This window comes from Rattus rattus, chromosome 2 (assembly GCF_011064425.1).
Source record: "Rattus rattus isolate New Zealand chromosome 2, Rrattus_CSIRO_v1, whole genome shotgun sequence".
NCBI classification, from domain to species: Eukaryota; Metazoa; Chordata; class Mammalia; order Rodentia; family Muridae; genus Rattus; species Rattus rattus.
Window position 1 is genome coordinate 4,188,268 of NC_046155.1, and position 24,066 is coordinate 4,212,333.

At 46.4% G+C, this 24,066-nt stretch overlaps 1 protein-coding gene across 13 annotated transcripts in view; it reads left to right on the forward strand.

Annotated features, from left to right (window-relative positions):
* Ppp6r3 (protein phosphatase 6 regulatory subunit 3) overlaps positions 1 to 20,125 on the forward strand; it is a 112,469-nt gene extending 92,344 nt beyond the window's left edge. For 5 of the 13 annotated variants that reach the window (XM_032891301.1, XM_032891302.1, XM_032891299.1 and 2 more), the window contains 10 exons: positions 1,888 to 1,985; positions 3,585 to 3,639; positions 4,424 to 4,554; positions 5,879 to 6,000; positions 8,668 to 8,821; positions 9,385 to 9,491; positions 11,337 to 11,487; positions 15,438 to 15,455; positions 15,726 to 15,845; positions 18,008 to 20,125. In XM_032891301.1, the coding sequence (XP_032747192.1) occupies positions 1,888 to 1,985; positions 3,585 to 3,639; positions 4,424 to 4,554; positions 5,879 to 6,000; positions 8,668 to 8,821; positions 9,385 to 9,491; positions 11,337 to 11,487; positions 15,438 to 15,455; positions 15,726 to 15,845; positions 18,008 to 18,059 (1,008 nt within the window). In that variant the 3' untranslated portion in view covers positions 18,060 to 20,125. The remainder of the gene's footprint in view (positions 1 to 1,887; positions 1,986 to 3,584; positions 3,640 to 4,423; positions 4,555 to 5,878; positions 6,001 to 8,667; positions 8,822 to 9,384; positions 9,492 to 11,336; positions 11,488 to 15,437; positions 15,456 to 15,725; positions 15,846 to 18,007) is intronic. The other 8 variants (XM_032891297.1, XM_032891304.1, XM_032891298.1 and 5 more) reach the window with 5 other exon arrangements.
* Positions 20,126 to 24,066: the final 3,941 nt, after the last annotated feature.

Here is a 24,066-nt window from a genome sequence, read left to right on the forward strand (position 1 = left end):
TGAGTGGAAAGCAGATGCAAAAGGAAACTCATTGCTGCTTTACTTTCCCAGCACTATGCTAGGAACTGATGAGGCTCTCTCACCCAGTCTGTCAGCTGCTATAGCAACTGTCTAGCTGCATAAAGTTGATAAATGAAAGTATGTGAGTATACAAATGAATGTATCTGTTTGTATACATGTGTGTATGCATACATTTGCATTGTATTTGCTGGTTTCGAAGTACTGTATTTTCATATCCAAAGAACTGTATCATAGACAGTATGAAAAGTTGGAGGAAAGCCTATGTGTATAAAAAAAACAAAGCTTCTGGGAGGAAATTTCACCTTGCTCTGTGAGATTTGTAGTCTAGATAAATCCACAGTCTGTCTTGTGTTGATTGTTCAGCAGAATGACCCTGTGGGTCTTTAACACACCTTACTCATAAGCGATAAGGTTCTAGGTTAAAGAAGCTAATTTCAGTCTTTAGCTGAAGTAGCTGTGAAGGCTGCCTGCCTGTTTTCTGTTTGTTCTCCCAGACTGCTCTGTCACCTAGAACTTTTGTCTTTGCTCTAACCAACTTCCCATTCCTGCTTTGGTTGCGCTCCAGACCCTCCCCACACTCACTGTCCTCACACATCCATAAACCCATGTCAGGCCATCTGTGTGATTGAGCCTGATAGGGGAGTGATCTCCTGCTTGAGAGCAAAGTGAGTTCTGTACACAGCCACTCTAGTCAGGGTTGGTTGGCTTTTCCATGGTTTTGTTTTGCTTTGCTTTCACACCTAAGCAAATGTAATTTCCAAAGCCAAACATGAAGTTTACTTTTAAATTATGTACACTGGATTATCCATGCCATAATTCCCTGCTGTGAGAGTTAGTGTGGTCAAGATGTATGACAGCTATATTTCTACAGTTCAGGGGTGGGGCTGTGGGCTTTGCTGAGGTGGGCACCCAAGAAGTCTCCTGACTCCATTACATCCTCCTCCTTTGCAGCCAGTGGCCTCAAAAGACCCCAAGCTGTTCTTGGGTCCTGCTGCTGGCTCTGTCCTTGACCACATGTAATACTCACGGCGTGGTCCTGTGCTCTATATTCATTGTCTGGGTGAGAGTGAGGAGGCGAGGTGGCACTTGATGTCTTTGTGTAGTGAGGACATGTTTCCTGATGGTGTAAGTAGTCTGTAGTACTGGAATGGGTCCACTATAACGTTCCCCCATTTTCCAACTGGGAAGACTCACCTGAGGAAGATGGAAATAGAATTGGCCTTTCTGTAGACCTTTCAGTGTTCCAGGCTTTTCTGAGTGATTTCTGAGGAGGTTAAAGCTTCCTGCTCTATCTCTCAGGTAGGTCGTGTAGAAGTACCTCAGACGGTTCTCAGCCTCTTTGACTTAGACCAGCACTTCATTTGTAGGATCATGAATATGTCTATCAGTCTTTCTTTCTCTGGTGCTATCTTTGCTGTGGTGGATGGGCATGGGGAAATGGCGGGGATATGGGGAGAGGGGGAAGTTGGGGGTGGCTAGCACATATTATATTTTGGGATACTGTTGGTTGTGTCTGGAAATGATGATACTTCTGATAATTTCAGACTTACATGTCTCTCACCTCTTCACACTAGGGCTAACCCAGTTCTCTGTCCGAAGACTGTTTACAGTAGTCATCACTTTTTACATATGATTTCTTAATGATGTATAGTGGAGCAATTTGTATATATTTCAGAAATTCCCCCCCTTTGGGGTAAAACATGTCTGAAATTATTTGATTTTTCTTTTTTTAAAGAAAAACACACCAACTTTTAAAGCTACATGGCTGTGTGAATTAAAGTGGTTTTCTGGAACACAAATGGGCAAATAGTATATAGAATGTCATTAGAATCATGATGTCACTGTCACTGGTCCTGGGGTTGCCAGGCCTTTTCTGATTATCAGATGCAACAAATGACGTCCAATTTTATTGACCAGTTTGGCTTCAACGATGAGAAGTTTGCAGACCAAGACGACATTGGCAAGTGAGTATAATTTGCTATTTCCTTAGCGACCTCCCACACACACATTTTGTAACTATTTTTGTGGTTCTCGTGTATGCATGGATTCTGTTGCTTCTCTGAGTTGGAGATTCCACTGTCATTTTCTTGGAGATTAAGACAAACTAAGAGCCAAAAGACCCTGGGGCTGGGCAGAACACTGGAACCTTTCCCAGGGACATGTGTTTATTACGTGATCTTTGTTTTTGAGATTGGTCTCCCTGTGTTACCCGCTGCTGATGTTGGATTTGTCAGGTCAAGCATCCTCCTGTCTTAGCTTCCTAAGTGTATGGTAGGATAGGTGTCTGCCATTGCCCCAACTACCATTCTGTTCTTCTTAGTGGACCATTACTGCAAGCCATTCTGTAATTCCCTTCCATGTTTGCTCCCTGGTCAAGGTGTCACTGACTGTCCAGCATATTGTTTAATACTGCATTCCTGCAGATAACCAGGGCAGCAAGACCAACCAAACCTTCTTGTATGTGCTCTCTGCTGGGGGAAGTCCCTATAAGGAAGGAGGCTTGGGTTATTTTGGAAAAGCCATGCACTCCAACCATTGCTCTGCATTCGGGGTCAGAGACAGAGAAGGAATTAGAAACTGCAGAGCAGTGAAAGGAGATGTGCAGATGACTGGCAGAATTGAGGACCAACATTTTGCATCCTGCTTGGGAAGGAGAACACCTCACCCAATATGAGGATTGTTGGTTATTGAGAATAGAGGTGAAGGGAAATTTAAGCTACTGTGATTATATCTCACTGAGTCCACTGTGGTGTCATAGCAGTAGTTTGCAGTAGATATTAGACTTGAGCCAGTGTAGGCTGTTTTATTACACATTTGAGTTCGGAGTCTGGGAGGCTAAAATCTCTTCACTGTACACTGCATGAACATACTTTGCAGGCACTCTGGAGCAGAGGCTCTACTGCAAACAGCAGGCCCTAAGACACCCAGCTACCCTCCTCATTTGGCTTATTTCTATCCAGAAAAAAGAATACTACACAAGGCCTTTATCTGTTTGCTATGTGAACAATCTACACAGGATCGGGGCGTACACACACGTTCAGAATTGACATTCTCTTTTAGAACAAATGCTTAGCCTGATAACTGGTTAGAACTGAGCTTTGAAGATTAATGACATTGTCCCACCATTTACAGTCATGTAGCTCATCGTGACTGTCATGATGTCAAGGAGGCAGGATGGCAGGATTGCCTGTGTGTTTCATGTATGAATTGGTCCTAGTACCTAACAATGCATTTGTGCGTTTTTTATGTTTGGGCTTGATTGTTTGGAAGCTTTTTTCTTGGTTTTGTTGGTGTGATCCTTGCAACCATAATTCACCCAGAAGTTAGAAATGCATTGTTGAAAGGCTGTCAAGGCCTCAAAGCCTCATCTCAACATCTCCCCTCAGCTCACCCCTGTATCCACTCTTTAGTACCAGGGAGGGCGCCATTGAACACAGCAAGGTGGGTTTGTGTATTATTAATGGAGAGTGCACTGATATTATAAATACTTTGAATTTTGGAAATTTCCTGGCACTATTTATAACCTTCTATGGATGACAACAATTCTTATGTTTTCTTTACAGTGTTTCTTTTGATCGGGTGTCCGATATCAACTTTACTCTCAATACAAATGAAAGTGTAAGTATAAGCGCTTTCCGTTGTGATGTGCCACTGGAGACATGGAGAATTGACTTGAGTTTTGCTAGAGACTGCAAATGGTTGCCCCAAGCTCTAGGATCCCATCCCAGTTATCTTAATGAATATCACATGCTCATGATGTCTGCCTGGACCTGCAAGTAGGAGTTTGCAACCTTGGCTTCAGATGTGACTGGGCTGATAGGACCCTGGTCACTGTTCTGTACCACAGACATTTGGCCTTGGTTTCTCATCTCTGTTGCATAAAAAGAACATAAGCTGGATCAATATCAAGCTCTCTGCCAGGCTTTCTTATAAACAAGGCATTCGTGGCATTTTAATGGGGCTGTCTTGATTTTTAGGTTGAATAGCACAAGAACCTGCTTTTATTTGCTGTTGATGAGGTAGAATAACGCCTCAGCTTATAGCAGCCCCACATGGCTTCCTGGGCTGGTAACAGCAGGCAGGACCCCGGTCATTTCCTTATTGGTCATATTGAAGACTTATTTCTGGGGCAGAGAGGAAGCTCAGATGAAATGGACAGTCCCATGGTGTACAAGTGAGCTCATATTCAGGCTTTCTCAGGAATCTTTTGTTACTTACATAGAAGCTAACATTTTGTTTTTATGTTTATGCTTTATTTGGGCATATATGTGTGATAGATACCTTTTTTTTTTTTTTTTTTTTGAAAAGCAAATGTAAAAACACAATTTTCATTGGTAATTTGGGAGAGAAACAGTTCTGACTTAAATTGTATTTTTCTCTTTTCCTCACTTTTTTTCTATAGGGAAATATTGCCCTGTTTGAAGCATGTTGTAAAGAGCGGATACAGCAGTTTGATGATGGCGGCTCTGATGAAGAGGATATCTGGGAGGAGAAGCACATCGCATTTACTCCAGAATCCCAGAGGAGGTCCAGGTGAGCCGTGGCTTATCATGCCAAGTGAATTTCGTGAGACTTGCCATGGCCCCACCTATGTAGGCTGAAGCGAGGCCAGTGCTTTATTCTAACAGGAGGAATGCTCTTAAGAATGGATGGAGAGGTGACTCAGCAGTTAGGACACTGACTGCTCTTCCAGAGGACCTGTGTTCAATTCCCAGCAACGACATGGCAGCTCTCAAACTGTCGATTATAACTCTAGTTTCATCCTCACACCGACAGACATAGAGGCAAAACAGCAGTGCATGTTAATCACAATAAATATTTAAAAAGAAAAATGGATGGAGGACTGGAGAGATGAGCCAGTGCTTAAGAACACTTGCTGCTTATCCAGAAGACCTGACTTAGATTCCCCATACCACATGACAGCTCATAGCTATCTGTAACTGCAGCTCCAAGGGATCCAGTGCCCTCTTCTGGCTTTTATGGGTACCATGCATAGAAATAGTGCACAGACATACATGCAAGCAAAGTACCCACATACATTAAATAAGCAAAAAATATAAAAGGGAGGATGTTCAGGTCCCCTCTGTCCGTTTACCAACATGGCTTTTTACCCAAGAGGCATGGAATATGATCCCATGCTCTTTTCCCCCTTTTCTTTTAACTCTGTTCTCCTTTGCAAGTAACTTGATGAAAATAATAATTATTTAGGGTAAACATGCATATGCTTGCACATGTGTGCCACAGCACATGTGGGTAAGCCAGCAGTATCTTCGAGTAATCTGTTTATTTCTTTTTTGGTTGAGGGTCTTGGGGGATCAGATTCAGTTTGTCAGGGTTGACAGGAAGCACATTTACCCATAGAATAGTCTCTGTCCTTTAAGTAATGTCTAGTCAGTCAATAACCTCCTTCCAGTTCAGAAACTCTTTTTCAAACCAGAAGCCATATCAGGAGTTTGTACATAGACATTAAAGTCTTTTTTTCCTTTTTTTTTTTTTGGAATAACTGTTTTTTTCTTACAAACTTATTTTGGGCTGGGCAGTGGTTGAGCACACCTTTAAGCCTAAGCTGGCAGATCTCTTGGGTTCAAAGACAGCCAGGGCTACATAGAGAAATCCTGTCTTGAAAAAAACAAGCAAGCAAAAAAAAAAAAAAAAAAAAGGAAGGAAGGAAGGAAAGGTCTAGAAAGATGCTTAGCATCTTTGGCACATACCAAACCTTCCTCTATGAAGCAGTCGTAGGCGGGCATGATCCAATTGAAGAGCTGTAGACTTTTACACCGTAAGTGATCTTTAAATTGTTCTGAACATGGCTGGTCTCTGATTAAGCAGCCTTTAATACTGCAGTGTTGTTTTGTAGCTCCGGCAGTACGGACAGTGAAGAAAGTACAGACTCTGAAGAAGAAGATGGGGCCAAACAAGACCTGTTTGAGTCCAGCAGTGCAAACACAGAGGACAAAATGGAGGTGGATCTGAATGAGCGTGAGTTAGCCTGTCTTTATGAGTTATTTCTAGTGCTTGAAATTGCCTGTTCTGAAACTTGTGGAAAGAGTGGCCTGTGGCATTTGAGTTGGCCTCTGAAACACAGGTGACCTAAAACACTGTTGCCACACTATGTGACTTCCTTGCAGGTTTGCATTTCCAGAATATCATGTATGGAGGGACAAATAGATTAGTGTAGCTCAGGAACAGGGTAGGGTGGTGAGACCAGATCAAGAATTGACTTTTTAACATTTTGTTTTTACTTATGTATTTGTGGGTCTGTACACATAAGTCAGGGTCCAGAGGAATGGCATCTTTTGAAGATCCTGTAACTTGTCTGGAATTACAGGTGGTTATGAACCAGCAACCTGTGTGCTAAGGGATCCTCTAGTAATTTGTGCTCTTAACCACTGAGCCATTCTCCAGTCCCCAAGAATTGCCTTTTGAAGGTTGTAGGGAACTGACGAGCACTGTGCAGACAGAACTCAAAGCAGCACTGAAAGAACTGGACTGGACAGCTGAGAGGTTGTAGGGAGTCAGGAGGAGGATGGAGCCCTGGCATCACCAAGGTTGCTTTCTCTTGGACTCTGCTCCTAACACTTCACACATTCACTCTGCTGTGCAATAGATTACTAGAGCTTTCTTATCTGTCCCCACCAAGCAGCCCCTATTGCCTTTGGTCTCTGTTTGGATCTGGCTAGTCTAGGTGTCCTATAGATCCAAAGTCATTACAGCCATGTCATTTGGGACTGGTATTCCACCTGACAATGTCCTTAAGTTCATTCCCATGATGATGATGGTGGTGATGACGACGACAGTGATGATGGTGATGATGATGATACTCTTTCTCCTCCTCCTCTTCCTCCTTCTCTTCTTCTTAATTCGTCTTTCTTGTCTGCTCCTCCTCTTCTTCTCTTATTATTATATTTAATCTTTTTTTTTACAGTCCAGTAGTTAGCCCCCTTCCATTCTGCCCTCTGACAGTTCCTCATCCCATCCCTCCTCCCCAGTCTCCCAGAGGATGCCCCTACCTCACCCCCCACCAGAGGGAGAGGTTTGGGGGGAGGGGGAAGGGAGATGATCAGGTATTGGGAGAAAAACAGGAGTGAAGCCTTGAGAGCCAGCAGAATAAATGGAAATATGCAACCTCAGGAGGTGTGTGTGGGCTGGTGGTGGGGACCCTCCAGAATGTACCAGAGGCCTGGGAGGTAAGAGAATCTCAGGACTCAAAGGGAGGGACCTTAAATGAAGTGCCCAGCAGTGCGGAGAGGGAACTTGAAGAGTCCACCTCCAGCAAAAAGACAGGGCATCAAGTGAGGGGATAGGGTTGCCATCCCACAGTCAAAAACATCGACCCACAATTGTTCTGTCTAGAAACTTCAGGGACAAAAATGGATAAGAGACTGAGGGAAAGGAGGTCCAGTGACTGGCCCAAATTGGATCCAGCTCAAGGGGAGGCTCCAAGACCTGACACTATTACTGATGCTATGGTGTGCTTACAAAAAGGGGCCTATCATGACTGCCTTCTGAGAGGCCCAACAAACAGCTGCCTGAGACAGATACCGATATTTACACCCAACCAATGAACTGAAAGCAGGGACCCCTGTGGTTTAATTAGGGAAAAGCTGGAAGAAGTTGAGGGCAACCCCACAGGATTTCTTCTTTTAAAGCTAAAGAATTTTCCAGAATTTCTGGGCATTGTGACACATGCCTATAATCTCACTACTTGGTAGGTGCAAGGGAATCAGGAATTTAGGGTCATTCTCAGCAAATTTGAGGCCACCCTGAGCTATACAGATCTTGTCTCAGAAAGCCAAAGAGAAACTAGGAAGAGAAAAAGGAGTGCGGAAAGGGTGGGATGGGAGAAGGATGGACAGACAGATGGACTCTGAAGGAATGAGCTGGTACAGCTTAAACAACATGTCTCTGCTATCTGTTGAGGGGAACGTCTGGATATTTGTGTTTACTTCAGCAGCACAGGACAGCAGCCTCTGATTTCCTTGCTGTTTGAAAGGCCTTTTTTTTTCTCTTGTCAGCAGCTCTGAAGCGATACACTCTAAACCATGCATGTGGGTGTGCATGAGCACACACTCTGTCTCCTTCCCTATGGTTTTCCTGGGTTCTTTGTAGAGTTTTGAGCAGTCTCTGCTGTTAGGCCTGGGGCGTTAACTCTGAGAAGGACTGTCACACATCCTTAGAGTACAGAGTTCCTTCCTCTGTAGTCTGAGCTCTGCAGTAACGCTCTCTCACCCAACCGACTGGTCCCAGAACTTTGCATATAGTAAGCAGGAAAAGTAACTGTTGGGTAGAATTTTTGTATGTACTTTGAATAATATTTCTATTGGGAACTCTTCCTAGGAATGGAGCTGTTAGATGAAAACCCACAAGTGTCCCATTCTATTCCAGTGATTGTACCAGCCCCACCCCCAGTGACACCATGTTAACTTTTCTTCCATAGCAGCTACTTCTCATCTGCCAGTCTTGTTTTGAAAAATAATTTCCATTTTGAGTGTATGCAAGGTTTGCCCCAGCTCAAATAGATCTCCCACCTCAGTTTCTCGAGTGTCTGGAATAACAGACACACCCCACCACACTCAGCCTCAGAAAGACCCACTTGTTAAACTAAAGGACTAAAGGCTGCAAATGATAATCCTCCCCTCATTACAGCACCCACCTGGTCCGCCAACTTTGACGTCCCAATGGAAACAACCCATGGCGCTCCTTTAGACTCGGTGGGATCTGATGTCTGGAGCACAGAAGAGCCAATGCCAACTAAAGAGACAGGCTGGGCTTCTTTCTCAGAGTTCACATCCTCCCTGAGGTGAGCAAGTCGTGTGTTTTCTTAGAGTCCTTTCAGAGGGAAGTGCATGTTCTGTGAGCATATGCTCTGCACCTTGTTTCACCTCTGAGTTGAGTGAGGATTAAGATTGAGCAGAGGGTTGGTCATACTGGCCCAGCTGAGTACCTCAGCAAAACAGAAGCTGCCCTGGGAAGATTGGCTCCAGGGTGCTTGAGCAGGATAGAAGGGAAGATGGTGGGTGCCTCTATGGCTACGGAGCTTCAAAAGATCCACGGGTGGACTGAGGGAGTAAGAGTGGGCGCCTGACTGACACCTGTGGAAGGGCACAGCTCTAAGGACAAGCTGACTGGGCTGTGCACATGAGCCTGTGTCTCATTTGCCACCATCTCTAGAGTAGAGTGCTGACAGGTCACTGTCATTACCATTCCTGGTGTTTATTTTACTCAGTGACAGAGACCTTATTTCAGAATTTTCCTGAGTAGCTTTGTCAATGTTTGAATATTAACATGAGGATTTCATGTTTCATTTTGTGTAACCAAGGTCTGTTCACACTGCTGACATCTGAATTTTCTCTTTTCTGAAAGCACAAAGGAGTCTTTAAGGAGTAATTCTCCTGTGGAAATGGAAACCAGCACTGAGCCAGTGGGCCCCTTGACACCTGGTGCGGCTGCCTTGGCCACTCAGCCAGAGGGTAAGTGCAGTGTGCCAGTGTGCTCACAGCAGTAAGGAAGACCAGATTGGGCTTGGGCGCAGACCAAAAGGAGGCAGGAAGATAGGAGAGTGGCTCTGATATCCATTGGTCATGACATGAGAAAGGAGAAGAAACTATCTTGACAGAACCACAAAACAGGGATTCTAGAAGGAGTTGGGTACCAAGCATCAATCCTGTCGATGTTGAGGATAGGTAGGTATCTCTCTTAGGGTTTTTTACTGCTGTGAAGAAACACTATGACCAAGGCAAGTCTTATAAAGGACAACATTGAATTGGGACTGGCTTACAGGTTCAGAGATCTAGTCCATTATCACTAGGCCCAAACACGGCAGCATCCAGGCTGGCATGGCGCAGGAGGAGCCGAGAGTTCTACATCTTCATCTGAAGGCTGCTAGCAGAATACTGGCTTCCAGGCAGCTAGGATGAGGGTCTCAAAACCTACGCCCACAGTGACACACCTGCTCTAACAGGGCCACACCTTCTAATAGTGTCACTCCCTGGGCCAAGCATATACAAATCATCACAGTATCTAAACCCAGAGAGAGGAGGAAGCATAGTGCCCAGGGTAGAAAAGACCAGACTAGATACTGTGCCTCCATCCTGTGCCTGAATACTCTCTGGAGTTCTACTAAGGCACATGGGGGTATGAACCTGGTCTCGGTTGTGGGCCTGCTTTTTCCTCCCTATATGAAGTGGTCACGGGTGTCTGAATCCCAGGGGGTTGTATCGCTGCTCAGAATATTTACCTGTGCTCCTTGGACTGACCCTGAACCGTTTACAGACTGGGGAAGAACCATTTGGGAACGTGAAATGAGCAGTGTGTGGTAGGAATTGGATGTGTGTGGAGGCAAGAACCTCAGGAAGGAGCAAAGCAGCGAGTTTCTGGGAAAAGAAAGAGGAAGTGAGTAGAGGCCCCAGAACAGAACCAGAAAAGTGATAAGGACATCATCACTCTGAACATTTGAGTCCATAAAAGTTGTGTCAGAACTTCATTGCCTGGTATTCTAGTTTGATTTTGTTACTGTGATAAGAATTCTGACCAGAAGCAGCATAGGGAAGGAAAAGCTCACTTGACCTACAGCTCCATGTTATTCAGTCATCATGTTAGGGAGCAGAGCAGGACCTCAACCAGCTGGCCACTGTGAGCCTACCTTCCTCTTGTTTGTACAGTAGAGAGCCTGGCCACTGCGAGCCTGCCTTCCTCTCTTGTTTGTTCAGTAGAGAGCCTGGCCCACAGTAGGCTAGGTCCTCCTCTATCAGTTAACATCCATATCATCCCCACAGACTCAACTGAGAGCTATTCAGTTGACTCTGTGAACTGTAGCAGCTTAATATTTAAAACAACATTGTAGCTGATTTGATGGCTAAGGAGCTAGAGAGGCACAGAATGGTCTCCTCTCCCTGGGTTTGTACAGATTCTAAGTCAGGGTGGGGACACTGGGTTCAAATCTAGAAATCTGACAAGTCCAAGGTCATAACCACGGAGCATACTATTGCTGTTGTAGAACAAAGGAAAGATTCCCAGGCCCATTCTCCTGTGTTGTGGAGTGGGCATAGGAGCAGTGGGAGGAAGCTGGGACCATATGGACACAGAGCTAGGAAGGGTCTTTGGAACTTGCAGCCCTCCATGGAGGAAGACCTATGAGCGAGCAACCCTAGTGGACATTTATAAGTCAGGTGCCCATCAAGAATGTAGTCAGGCAGAGCTGCCACTCCTAACATCTCGAAGTAGTAGGCAAGACTAAGGCGTGGGAGTCTGAGTAGAAAGGAGACTGAGCTCCGGGGTAGGTTTGCTAGATGTGACCATCCACTATACACTTGCAGCACCAGGCAGCGTGGCCATGGAAGCCAGCTCAGATGGGGAAGAGGATGCTGAGAGTACAGACAAGGTAACTGAGACCGTGATGAATGGCGGCATGAAGGAAACACTCAGCCTCACTGTAGACGCCAAGACAGAGACTGCAGTCTTCAAAAGGTAACCAGAGCCTGGGGCTCCTATGGTGACAGCTTGTCGGGAGGAAATGGGCAAGAAATGGAACATGAACATTTTTAGATTCAATTGAGTACTCAAAGGCTACCTTGCTATCTTTCTAATATCTCCATTAATATTAACCAAGAGATGGAGAGTTTGGACCCCCTAAAGTGCATTTTTCCTTGTGTGTGTTGTCTTCACAGTCTAGCAAATTGACAGTGCTCAGGTAATTGACACAGCTTTACTCATGATAAAAACTTACATGGACAGAGGCTGCAGATGCTACTTGTCTATCCAGGCCTCAGTAGCGTACAGATAGACTGACTGTAACTGTACTACAACCATTGTAATTGAGCAGCAGTGGGATACTGCTCACAACACTACACTGGATTTGAGAATAGCAGACTCAGCTCTACAACTCATGGGGTAGAAAAGCAGTCAGAATAGAAATTTAAATCTGGAAACTGTAGAGGGTACCAGAAACACTTCCATCAAGATTTGGGCCTGATCACAGAGGTTCACTGCCTCATGAGGGTACCATAAGACAAAACCATGAGCTAGAGAAACAGATTATAGGCATACATACATATATGGCACTACGATCAACACTCTTCTACTAAAAGCTAGTTTGTAAACTAGGGGCTGGAGAGGTAGCTCAGTTGGTAAAGGGCCTCCCCTTGCAAGAGTGAGGACTTGTGTTTGATCCTGAGCCCTCACGTATAAGCTGGGAATGGTGGCACACTCTTGGGGAGGCAGAAACAGGAGGAGCCTATGGCTCGTTGGCCAGGCAGCCTAAACTACTTGTTGGACCCCAAGTCCCAGTGTGAATAACTACAAAAACAAGGTGAATGACTCCTTAAACACTTAGGGTTGAGCTCTGGCCTCCATGTGCATGCATGCACACTCACATATGTGCACATACACAAATAGATACACTTATGTACATATGAGTTAAACGGCTCAGCGGGTAAAAGAACTTACCATGCAAGTTTGATGACTGGATTTTAGTCTCCGGAGCCCATGGAAGAAGGAGAGAACAGAATCCTGAAAGTTGTCCTCTAAGACACATAAGTATACCGCACACATACACATGATATTAAATAAAGTATTTTTTAAAAAAAGTTTAACAAACAAAACACAGCCAACTTTTTCCCATTTTAGTTTATGTGTATGGATGTTTTTACCTGCATATTATGTCTTCATCACATGTGTTCAGAGACCAGAAAAGGGAGGGTTTCAGGTCCCCTGAGATTGGCACTGTAGATGGTTGTAAGCCACATATGAGTGCTGGAAATAGAACATAAATCCCCTGGAAGAGTGGTCAGTTCTCTCAGCCAACTCTCTCTAGCCCTCAAAAAAATACTAAAAACAAAACAAACAAAAATTACACACATACACAAAACCATGATTGTTTATTTATTTATTATATTTTATTTATTATAACAAAGATTTCTTTAGAGACGTTTGAAGATTACATAAGCAAGTCCAAACATTACATACCATTACCAGACAGCTTAGTACAGCAGAGACATCTGCCAGGTCAGATTAGCCTTTAGGTTCAGTAAAAGTTCTTAGAAGGAATTTGTTCTAAATAATCTTACAGTATAGGTGGAAATTCAAGGTTTCTAGTTTGCCTACCTGACAAAAAAGCATAGTTACAAGACCTGCCTGTCACCTGTGCAGTCATCTACAAACACATGGGCATTGAAGCTGTGATGTCACTGCCCTTGAAGAATGGGCACAGTAATGGAGGTAAAGAAGGTAGGGCCACTCCGTGTTAGAGCCTAGCATGCAGGAGGCCGTGTTCATCCCCAGTGCCATTGTAAGAAGTAAGGAAAAACCCAGCCCGCTGAGTAACTTTTAAAGCAACTGCAGGAAGATTAGGAAAAGAATACACGTACAAGCGGGGCTTCCACGATTCCACAGGTAAAGTGCTTACTGCATATGTGTGAGGACTTTAATTTGGATCCTCAACATCCATGTAAAAGGTTAGCACAGCTGTATGCAACTGTGATCCCAAAGGACAGGCAGATCCTAACTGTCAGCAGGCTTAGCTTGAATAGTGAGCTTCAGGTTCATGGAGAGACAGTGGCCCAGATACTGTGAGGAGCAGTTAAGACTTTCAGCATCACCTTTGATCTTCACCAGTGCATGTATGAGCCAAGTACACAGTCATATGTCACACCCACTTAAAAGAGATTCCAGCTATGCATAGTGGCACTTGCCTGGCGTCTCAGCTCTAGGGAAATTCAGGCCACAAAATCACTGTTACTGTCTTGCTGTGTATTGTCTAAAACACATTCGTAAGAGAATGTAGATATACTTCAGTGTCAGTACCCATTCACTAGGCGCTTTGCCTCCAAGCAGCTCTCTCCTCTCAGGAACCCTGTGAGGTACAGCTATGAGTCTGGTCCGTATTTGCCAGGTGAGGAGCCAGGCACTAGAGCCAGATAGTCTACCCAGAGTCTCATGGGAGTCAACGGAGGAAAAGGTGGAATATACTTCTGACCTTTGGGCAGAAAAGCATTTCTTTTCAAAACAAGTAAGGGTGGCTGGGGAGACAGCTCTGTGGTTAAGAATACTCTCTGCTCTTCCAGGTGACCCAAGGTCAGTTCCTGGCACCCATGTCAGGCAGCCCATAACTGTCTGTGACTCAACCTCCAGGGATCTGATGCCTCTGGCTTCCTAGGGTACCTGCGCTCATGTGCACACACTCAAATATAGACAAGCATACCTACTCCTAATTTAAACTTAAAAAATTGTGAAAACAACCAGCGCAGTTGTATTGCATGCCTTAATCCCAGTACTGCTCTACAAAGTAAATTCCAAGACAGCCAGGGCTACACAGAGAAACCCTGGGAGGGGGTTGGGGGGAGAGAATAAACGGAGGAGGGGCTCTTAGCCCCCTGAATCTTCTCTATAGCCCCTCCTCTGTTCATATGTTTGTAAGCGAGGGTTCTTTGCTGATACAAAAATGGCCCATGTTTTATTTGTTTTTTTTCTCCTGGGTATACCACCCTGAGAAATGCCAGAGCTAGTGGTTAATGTTCCTAGCAGCCTTTGTGGCTGTAGGGAGCCACGGAGAGATGCATGTTTGCTGTGGGCATAGCACCTTTGCTCAGGAGCATGTGGCACTTCAGATGTGCAGTATTCAAACAGACAGACTTTGTATTCAGGCGAAGTCGGGTGGCTTGGAGTAAACACATAGTAATGGGTATGTGCATTAGAGTAGTTACCTTAGAGGGAAAGGAGTAGAAGAGGGGTGAGAAAGGGAGTTGACAAGTCTTGGGGATGAGTGTAGTGTGGTGGGATAGTACATGTTTAGCATGCTGATGCCCTGGCTTCTCCACCAGCACTGTGGAAAGCCTGGGTGTCAGACCTGTGCCAGCCCTGTAAGTTGTGATTAGCCTGGTAAGCTGCCCCAAAGTCAGGAAATCCATGTGCAAGTCCAGTCCAAGCCTTGGTCTGAAGAGACATGCCTTCCTTTTGGAATCTTTCAATTGAGTAAAGTGTGAATTCAGGTAGAGCAGAGCGCAGCTAAGCTTCCAGCTCCAAGAGTCAGGAATGTACCTGCTGTCTCTCCACCAAGAGCTGCCCACAGGCAACCGGCTCCCATTCTCTGCTGCTCCTGCTCTTGGCTCCTTGTTCTTCCTAGTGTCTGCTCCTGGCTTGTACTGCTGGAGCGCAGCAGAAGGCTTTCCACCTGGCTTAGCAGTGGGTCCCTCTTGCCTGGGGCAAGGCTGCAAGCCAGGAGCACGTGCAAGTGGTGGGCCTGCCTTGAGCACACGGTGGAACTAAAGGCTCCTGTTCCTTCAAACAGGTTCTCTTCACACCTCCACCGACTCTGCGGGGTGCCATGTGCAGTCGTGGACATGTTTCCCCAATTCCTCATTTCTAGGAGTGTTCTGAAACTCTTGTACGTTTCTTTTTCTGTTTTGCACACTTGGCCTCAGAGTGTTGAAGTCCTACCGGTATGTACGGTGACACGGACCGCTCTTTCTCAGACACCAGCCACATTACATTGTCCCTCTCAGTTCCCACCTGCGTGTGGCCCTTTCCTCTCGTGGTTCCCCAGTCACTGTCTGCATTTCTGTTATCCTTCCACCCTGAGCATGCTCAGTCAGCCCCAGGGCTTGCCACCGTGGCAGTCATGACTTCAGAGCCATTTGCATGTGACCTCATCCTCTGGCCCTAGACATTGTGCCTGGTATGTAATGCACCTATCTTCTTCTCTCCTGTAGTGAGGAAGAAAAACTTTCTACCTCTCAAGATGCTGCTTGCAAAGACACAGAAGAGACCCCCGAGTCAGCAGAGGCCAAGTGCACAGCTCCCCGGACCCCCAGCAGTAGTCCCGAGCAAAGGTAACCACCCTGCCTGCACCCTCTGAAGGCTCTACCCTGCCTCTGCTTGATATTGGGAGACAGAAGGGAGTCAACAGTTAAGGGTGGGAGCTTGAACTTTGTAGAGTGCCCAAGCCAAACTCAATTTTTCGAGGCCATGCTTTGAATGGTGTTGAGCCCTCCAGCATTGGAGTCCCCAGCGGTCCTGTGAACTGCCTCATTCCTCATCACATTTGTGATACCAGAGGACTTGTCTGAGGCCCTTTGTCGTGTACTGCTAAATACTTCAGCCCTAGAATGAGTGCCCCCATGGGCTCAATCCCTAGAGGGCTGATACCTATGGGTGGGCGTGACTTAGTGATGTGACCCCACTGCCAAAGCCATGTGATTTGGATGTGGTGTTTTCTTTCTAGTCACCTTTTGCTTAGATTGAGGGATAGGCCAAGCCACGGCCTCAGCTGCAGAGGGCCCACACCCATACACTCAGCCTAGAAGGTAGAGCCAGGTGGCCAAGGATTTGTGTGACCCTGCTTGAAAAGATGAGGGAGCATATGTCCTGGACAGCAAGGAACTTTGTTCAGCTCCTCTCAGAGCTCACTTTTTGGGTAAAAAAGAGATCATATATATATATATAGTCCTTCTGGAAGGACTAACATGTCCATTAAAGCAATTGCAAAGGCATTAAGCTGTCTCCTGGCTATTCTCCCCAGTGGGATGTGCTCTGCAGAGTCAGTGGCTAGGAAGCTGCGGGGACACTCTATTTATTCCTGGTCTGGAAGCCCCTATTCATGGCAGCTCTCTGCACTGTTTGTGTTCAGAAATTCTAGTCAAAATGAAGTATGGATTTGTGATCTTTTTGTCTACAAAGTCAATTGTAAGTACTGTGTGAGCAGGTTACCCTTAGGAAGGCTTGGGGAGAAAAGGCGCTGGCTAGGTTTCACGCTATTTGGGAAGGCCTCCTTTCCCTGGGTTTGCATCAGCCCCTGGAACATGGATTGGGGAGTTTGTTCTTAGTATATTAGAAGTCATACAAGTGGCTGTGGATTGCTCTTTTGCTATATAGTGAAGACTTCCTTGCCAAAGGGTAGCCACTTAGGTTCCTTTTGAGCTGTTCATATGGCATGAAGGACTCTGCCCTTCCTTACCCAGCCCTGGCCAGAATAGGAGTCACTGGTGAAGCCACAGTAGACCGGTATCTTGTAGCTCAAAGAATATACTTAAGGGGAGACTATAGGGCTGTGTACAGAAAGGTGGGGGGGGGGGGTCAAGGCTTGGCCCCTGAACAGCCACATTGAGCTGGTACCAAAGGAGCTTAGTGTGCTGCCAGCCCTCTTGTTGGAAGCAGCTGGTAGCATGGGAAAGAGCACAAATGGCCACCTTTGCCAGCCTCACACTTGCCAGGACCATTCTTCACTTGAGTCTGAGGACTTTGCATTACCACCATATCTGACTGCACAGTTGTTGTGCTAGTGTTGTGCACACATCATACTTATAAGCCCTGGATGGGCATTATTGTCCCCATATTTAAAAGCATACAGCTTGTGAACTGCAGGTGCACTCGCACCCTGCTTTGTCTTGCTCTAGAATCCTCAGTCCCTGGGCCTCATACAGTGAGGCACCATCATGTGTAATTAGAGTACTATATTGGGGCACCTCCTGGTTCCTGTTCTGGCTGGCAGGCCTCCAGCAGGGAAGGCAGTCCAGTTAAAAAGTATTTGTGTGCTTCTGGCCACAGCCGGGCTAAATGTGTTCAAATGCCTTAGGCTGTGGTTTTGACAGAAGACCCATTTCTGCTCCCTCTCTTGAGCTGCTTTCTGTCTGTGCTGCTTCTGCTCTGTGGGAGTCAGCATCTGACTGTGTCCCTTTGTTCACGGTAGTTATCCCCTTCACAGATCTTTTCCTTCCCATTTCCTAGCAGAGCTCTGCTTTCCAGGTGGAAGTCAGTTGCACCCACATAGGACAGCAGAGTTTCCAAAGCTCGAGGCTGGGACCAGCAGTGCGAAAGCGGAACTGCCCTGTGATCCGAACACACGCGTGCAGTTCTGAGGGGCTGAGTCGGGGGCTTCCACCACCACTGCCAGCCCTGTGCCCCGTGCCCTGTGCCCGTGCCCTGTGTGCAGGATGGGCAAAGCTAACTTCTCCCCCCCAGCTTCCAGTGCCTCAGGTGTCTGTCTCCTCTGCAGGACCGACCAGCCAAGCATGCCAGGCGACACGTCAGTTAATGGCCCTGTATGATGAGTGACGTCCACTGCTGCTGACTGAGGACTGCAGGCCACCACCACCCAGGGCTCGGGAGGGTTCACCCAGAGCTGCCACGCCGCCACTACTGCACTCTGCAAGGGATCAGGACCAGCAACCTTTATATTCTAGATTCTAAGACATTGTACAGAGAAATTGAGACGTGTAAAAATACTGCACATTGACAAATACCAAGAATTTTTGCGTATGTTTATATTGTATTGATCTAAATCCTGGGTAGCCTGTGACACCAGACCTTGCCGCCCATGTAATAATAGTAATGATACATAGTTCAGATGGTTGTAAGAATAGTTTTATAAAGTGACTACACAGATCTATTGTATTCGAAACATAACTATTTGACAATTATTAGTGTGACCAAAGTATTAGGCAGTTTTCATACATTTTCCACCTTGTACAAAATTCTGAATTCAGTTTTCTTCCAGGTTGGCATGGAGCTATCGATGGAAAAGCCCTCTGCGTGTTATTTTGGTTGTTCTGACTTACAAAGTGATTTTGAATAAGAAATACTTGGTGTTTTTTTTATAACCCACTTTCGATTGGTAACTGTTTTCTGTATTGTTTCAGGCGGATCAAAAGCGTGAGTCTTGGTGGAGATTTAAGTATTTATTGCTACAACTTAGTTGATGAATTGCTGTTCTTGTAAAGCCATATGTTCTGTTAAGGTCTGGTTTGCTCAGAGCGTTTCCTTCTGCAGGTGAAACACTAGAATACTGGAGTGTACATGGCTGTGGTTAGATTCTTTTCGGGGGTGGGGGGTGGTGTTTGTTTTTGTTTTTGTTTTGTTTTGGTAGTTCATCCGCCTTTTAACCCATTCACCAAAATGTCCCTTGTCGGCAAGTATCACTAATGGCCATTTCAGAGTGGTCTGCACCCACACTGCTGTGTCACAGAGGTGAGTCTGGAGGTGCTCATGCTGGTGACAGGGCAGAGTGTGCCCTCAAGCGGGCTGGCTGTCACAGTCAGCCTGGCATCCAAGCATGGTCCTTGTTTTACTGTACCTTGTGAGGTTTTCACTTGTAAACCAGTGGATTTTAGAACTGGTTTGTGTGTATATAGTGATTATGGATACTAATTCAGTGTAATTTATAATTTTCTATGTCAGCGTAAACACACCCTAGCCTCCTCCAGCAGCTGAAGCAACGGCCTGTGCACTGCCGCGGCGTCTGGTGAAGGGCTCAGTCACCTCGCCTCTTGCACTTTTAGATGCAGATCAGTTTTTCATTCTATGATAGAAAATATTCACATATTTTTACATCATTTGTTTTTTCCTGACCAGTATTTAAAACCAAAAGGATATTCTGAAAAATGGCCAACAAGTTTTTTAGAACCAGCATCCCAAGCAGTGTGCCTACATGACATCGTGTATGGAGATAGAGACAAGTGTTCAATGCCTTACTCCTTACTCGCTTCTCACTGTACACAGTGCAAGGGACCACCTCAGGTGGCCGAGGCAGGCCTGGTCACCAGGCTCAGTGGGCAGCAGGAGGCCCTGGGACTGGTGGCGAGGGGCTCGGTGGCCTGTGCGTGCCCGCTCAGGACCCTTCAGTCACAGCTCCTTCAGAAGAGACTGTGTCCTCTGGAACCTGGTGCCACCAGAGGACAGGGCTCCTTCTGCTCGTCTCAGGGATGGTTGACCTGCGTGGCCCAGGACCTCACATTGCTAGCAGATGGCATGCTCCTGTCTCACCTGGTGACAAGCCTTGCTGACCACAGCCAGGATTTGGCTCCTTGTCAGCCCACACTGCCTCCTTGCTGTGGATTGGGCTGGCTTTTCTATCCCACTGTCCACTGGGAAAGGAACACTTGGGTGTTGTGCTTGGGAAAGGACTTAGGTTTGCTTGTCTCGGGGAGAGGCTGTGAGGGTGAAAGGGACAAGGTGTGTTGGGTTGGAGGGTGCCAGCCAGGGCTTGTGATGAGTTCCTGCTCCTTTTCATTTCTGTGTATTGGCCGAATGAATTGCAAGACTAACAGATGTCTACAGTACAATACCTGTATTACAAGTAATAACAAAATAAAGCCTGATGCTTTGTTTCTAGAAAGTTCCTCCTGAGCCTTTTTGGGGTTCTAGTAGCCACATTGTGAGCCTGTGCCAAGAGTCGTCCTCAGCTTTCATCTGTTCTTGGCTCTTGGGCATGCTGCTGAAGAAACACAGTCATGACCCGCACCACCTTCAGCCACCAGCGCCAGACACATGGTGCTTGGTACAGTTTTGCAAAGAGGGAACCAACACCACCTGCCGTCTTGAGATAGTCTGCCCGGTCCTCCAGCATGGCAGCTTTCCCTATGGCTCATTCCCTCCTGGCCTGCTGTTAGTGCCAACAAACACCATCAGTGACAGTTCTGTGAATTCCCGCTGCCGCCGTAAGAGCAGTCCCTGCTAATAAGCACATGTGTGCAGGAAGAGGGACAACTTTTGGTTGTTTTTTTCAAAACCATGTCTCTCTATAGTCCTGGCTGTCCTGGAACTCGATGTGACCAGGCTGACCGTAAACTCACAGAGATCCTTCTGACTCTGCCTTCAGTCTTCTGGGTTAGATGGTGTCTTTAAACTGCCCTCTGATCTCACACGCACTCACACATACAAAATACACAGTGGTATTTTTAATTGTTTTGTCTTAAGTACTAAACCAGGCTGGGGTTGGTGGCGCGTGCCTATATCCTGCACTTGGCAGCAGGCGGGTCTCTGAGCTCGAAGCCTGCCTGCTCTAGGAAACAAGTCCAGAACAGCCAGGGCTCTGTCAGACAGAGAAACCCTGTCTCAGGAAAAAACAACCGAAAGTGGACCGAAGTTCGCCTCTAATCCCAGCACCAGGCTGAGGCCGAAGGATTGTCAGTTCAGAGCCACTGTGGCTTGTCCAAACTGTCATTTTTTTGTGTGAGGCTGCTCATGTGCCACCATGGATGTTGTGGAACTCAAATGACAGCCTGGGAGAATTGGTTCTCTTCCTAATGCTGCAACCTTTTAATACAGTTCATTTGTGGTGACCCCCAGCCATACACTTATTTTTGTTGCTAATTCACAGCTAATTTTGCTACTGTTACAAAATGTATTTGTAATCTGATAAGCAGGATAATTGATGTGTAAACCCCGAGAAGGGTTGTTCAATCCCAGAGGGGTCATGACCCACAGATTGAGAACCACTGGGCTAAGGTATTGGATTCAAGTTGACGGGCAAGCCCCATCACCTGCTGAGCCTTCTTGCTGGCCAGGACACTTACCTCAAAAGCAGGAGTAGAAATTAATGTCATGTCATGTCTCAGTTCTCATCTCATCTATTGGCATTGAAAGTGTATTTCCCTCTTGTTGCTGCCCTAGCAAGCCCTATGCTCTGTCTGTCAGGCACATGACTTCATATTCCTCTAGGAGTCTGCACGTGTCTCCCACATGCATCCTCCACGGTATCAACATGAGTAAGGTCATGGGCTCCTGAGAATCACAGCTGACTTTGGGCAGTGTACCAAGGGCAAGATGGCTCCTCTGCTTGTCTTTTGTTGGGGGGGGGGGAGAGATAGGCTCATAGGTGCTGGTGGGCGGTATCTGATCGATCATGGGGAAGGTTCTACCAGAGCTGTGCTCTTGCCTCCAGTTGGCCTTTTGCTGTACTCACTCATCCTGCTGGTCCATATTTGTTCAGTGAGATGTGTTTAATTGTCCTGTGTTGGAGTCTGCTACAGCCCATGTGCCAGGCTTGATACACCTCTTGAACTTGCAAGTAAAACTGGGCAAGGCTGCTCTTGCACAGGTTCAATTCCAGCCTCCTCAGGCCGTCCACAATGACATACATGCAACTCAATTTCCAGAGACTCCCAACACCCTCTCCTCACCTCTCTGGGCATGGCTGACACACGGGCAAGCCACTGAATGCTCATCAAACTGATGCTGGTGTGGAGAGAATGAAGCATTGCTTACCATAGACTTGCTGTAACTACCTGGCAAGAAGCAGATGAGGCACACACTGGAACACATATGTGGGCAAACATGAGTGATGTGGTAACCACACCTTTATTCCCAGCACTTGGGAGGCAGAAGCAGGCAGATATCTGAGTTCGAGGCCAGTCTGGTCCACAGAGCAAGTTCCAGGACAGCCAGAGCCACACAGAGAGATCCTGTCTCCAAGAATCGGGTGCAGGTGACAGCATGAAGCATTAGAACCTCTGTCATCACTACTGGAAATGATGCACCCCTTTGGGAAGTTGGTTAGCATGTGTGTTTTGATCTGTCTGTTGTGGGGGTGGTTTCTTAATTATGCAAACGACCTTGTAATTTCACAGCTTATATGTCCACATGACAACATGCCCACAAAATATTTGTCCAGAGAAATTTATTGTCACTTTACTAACTGTCCAGTGGCCAGAAAACAGATAAATAACAGTGTAGTCACATACTGGAATTCTGCCCCACCCGAACCCCCAAGAATGAACTATGGTGGGTATTGTAGTGTGCCTGAACCTCAAAGTCTAATATGAATGGAGACCCAGCATGTTCAGGTCCACCTTTCTGCAAAGCAATGGGGCAGACCACTTTATGGTACTATAAATAAACTTGCAAAGAGGTGGTGGTTCATTTCTGCTGCCATTAGCAATGCTGCAGACCATGTTATACCTGAGTGTGATTCTGGTCAATGTGCTTTTCTGGACTCCTCAGCTGATGGGGCTGCATCCTGGTCACCTTATCAAATCCTCTCCCTTCCTCTCTCTCTCTCTCTCTCTCTCTCTCTCTCTCTCTCTCTCTCTCTCTCTCTCACACACACACACACACACACACACACATCCACACACACACACACCAGCTTCATCTCTAGACACCAAAGTCACATCAAGCCCCTCCACTTCATCCTCAGTAGGGATTCAACCCAAAAGTGAGTTTTAGAGGAATACACCATGCTCAAGCCATAGCCGGAGGCTTGGCAATAAGGGGCATGGGAGCCGATGAAGGAGGGCATGTTCCACATCTTATCCATGTTGAACTTACCGTCAACACAAACGTTGGCAATCTCAAAATGGCCCTGTGGCCATTTCCATCTAAGGCAGAGTCTACACTTACTTCCTCTGGGGTCTAGCAAGAGGACTGCTGTTAAAGAAACAGCTGTGGTCGCTACAGATGCCTCTTCTATGCTATGTATATGTAGCAGGTGCTTGACTCCCTTGGTAGCAGGGAGACACCTGCCCAACACAGCCTTCTCTCAAGATCTCATCTCCTAAAGAAGGGCTTAGCTACCAGCACAATGGAGTAGTGGCAGCCACAGCAGTTGAGTTGACAGTTAAAAAGTAGCAAGGAAGCCAGGTGCTTAACAGCTGAAGAACCAGTGATCAAACTCTCTAAAACGAGAACAAGAGAAGAGGCAAAGTTGAGGAAAGCTGAACAGTCCAGGCTGAAGAATAGGAAGTTGTAAAAAGCCATGGAAGGAAAGCTGCAGACCCTAGTTTCTGGAGGAATGCGGAAAAGTTGTCAAGCCTTTAGAGCCAGTGAGCTGCTGTCGAGGGCTGAGCAATTCCAATGTCTACATTTATACCAAAGCTGCAGAGAATGAATTGATCCCCTGGACCTGCACAAAAACTGTAACACTAGGGGGCGCCATACACTGGGGTTCTGTCTACTGTTCTTTGCTGTCAAGCGCTAGCCATACAAAAGCTGCTGGAGCTTTTAGAGCATCTCCCTGTGCACCTGTAGTTTCTGTCAGTAGCAAACAGAAGGGCCATAGCCGGAGGCGCTCCAGTTCAAGTCTAGCCTGCATACATAGACTTCAACCCACATTGTACTCAGTGGTGAAAACCGTGAAGCCGTGTCAGAAACACAGTACTTATACTGAACATTCTCATCAGAGCAGTTAGATAAGAAAAACAAAAGGCATCAAGCTTCAAAGGAAGAGCGGGAGGCAGGAGACCTCAATGGATAAAGCACTTGCCATACAAGCTAGAGGACCAGAGTTCAGATCCTCGGAGGCCATAGAAATGCCAGATAGGTGTGACAGCTGGCTTG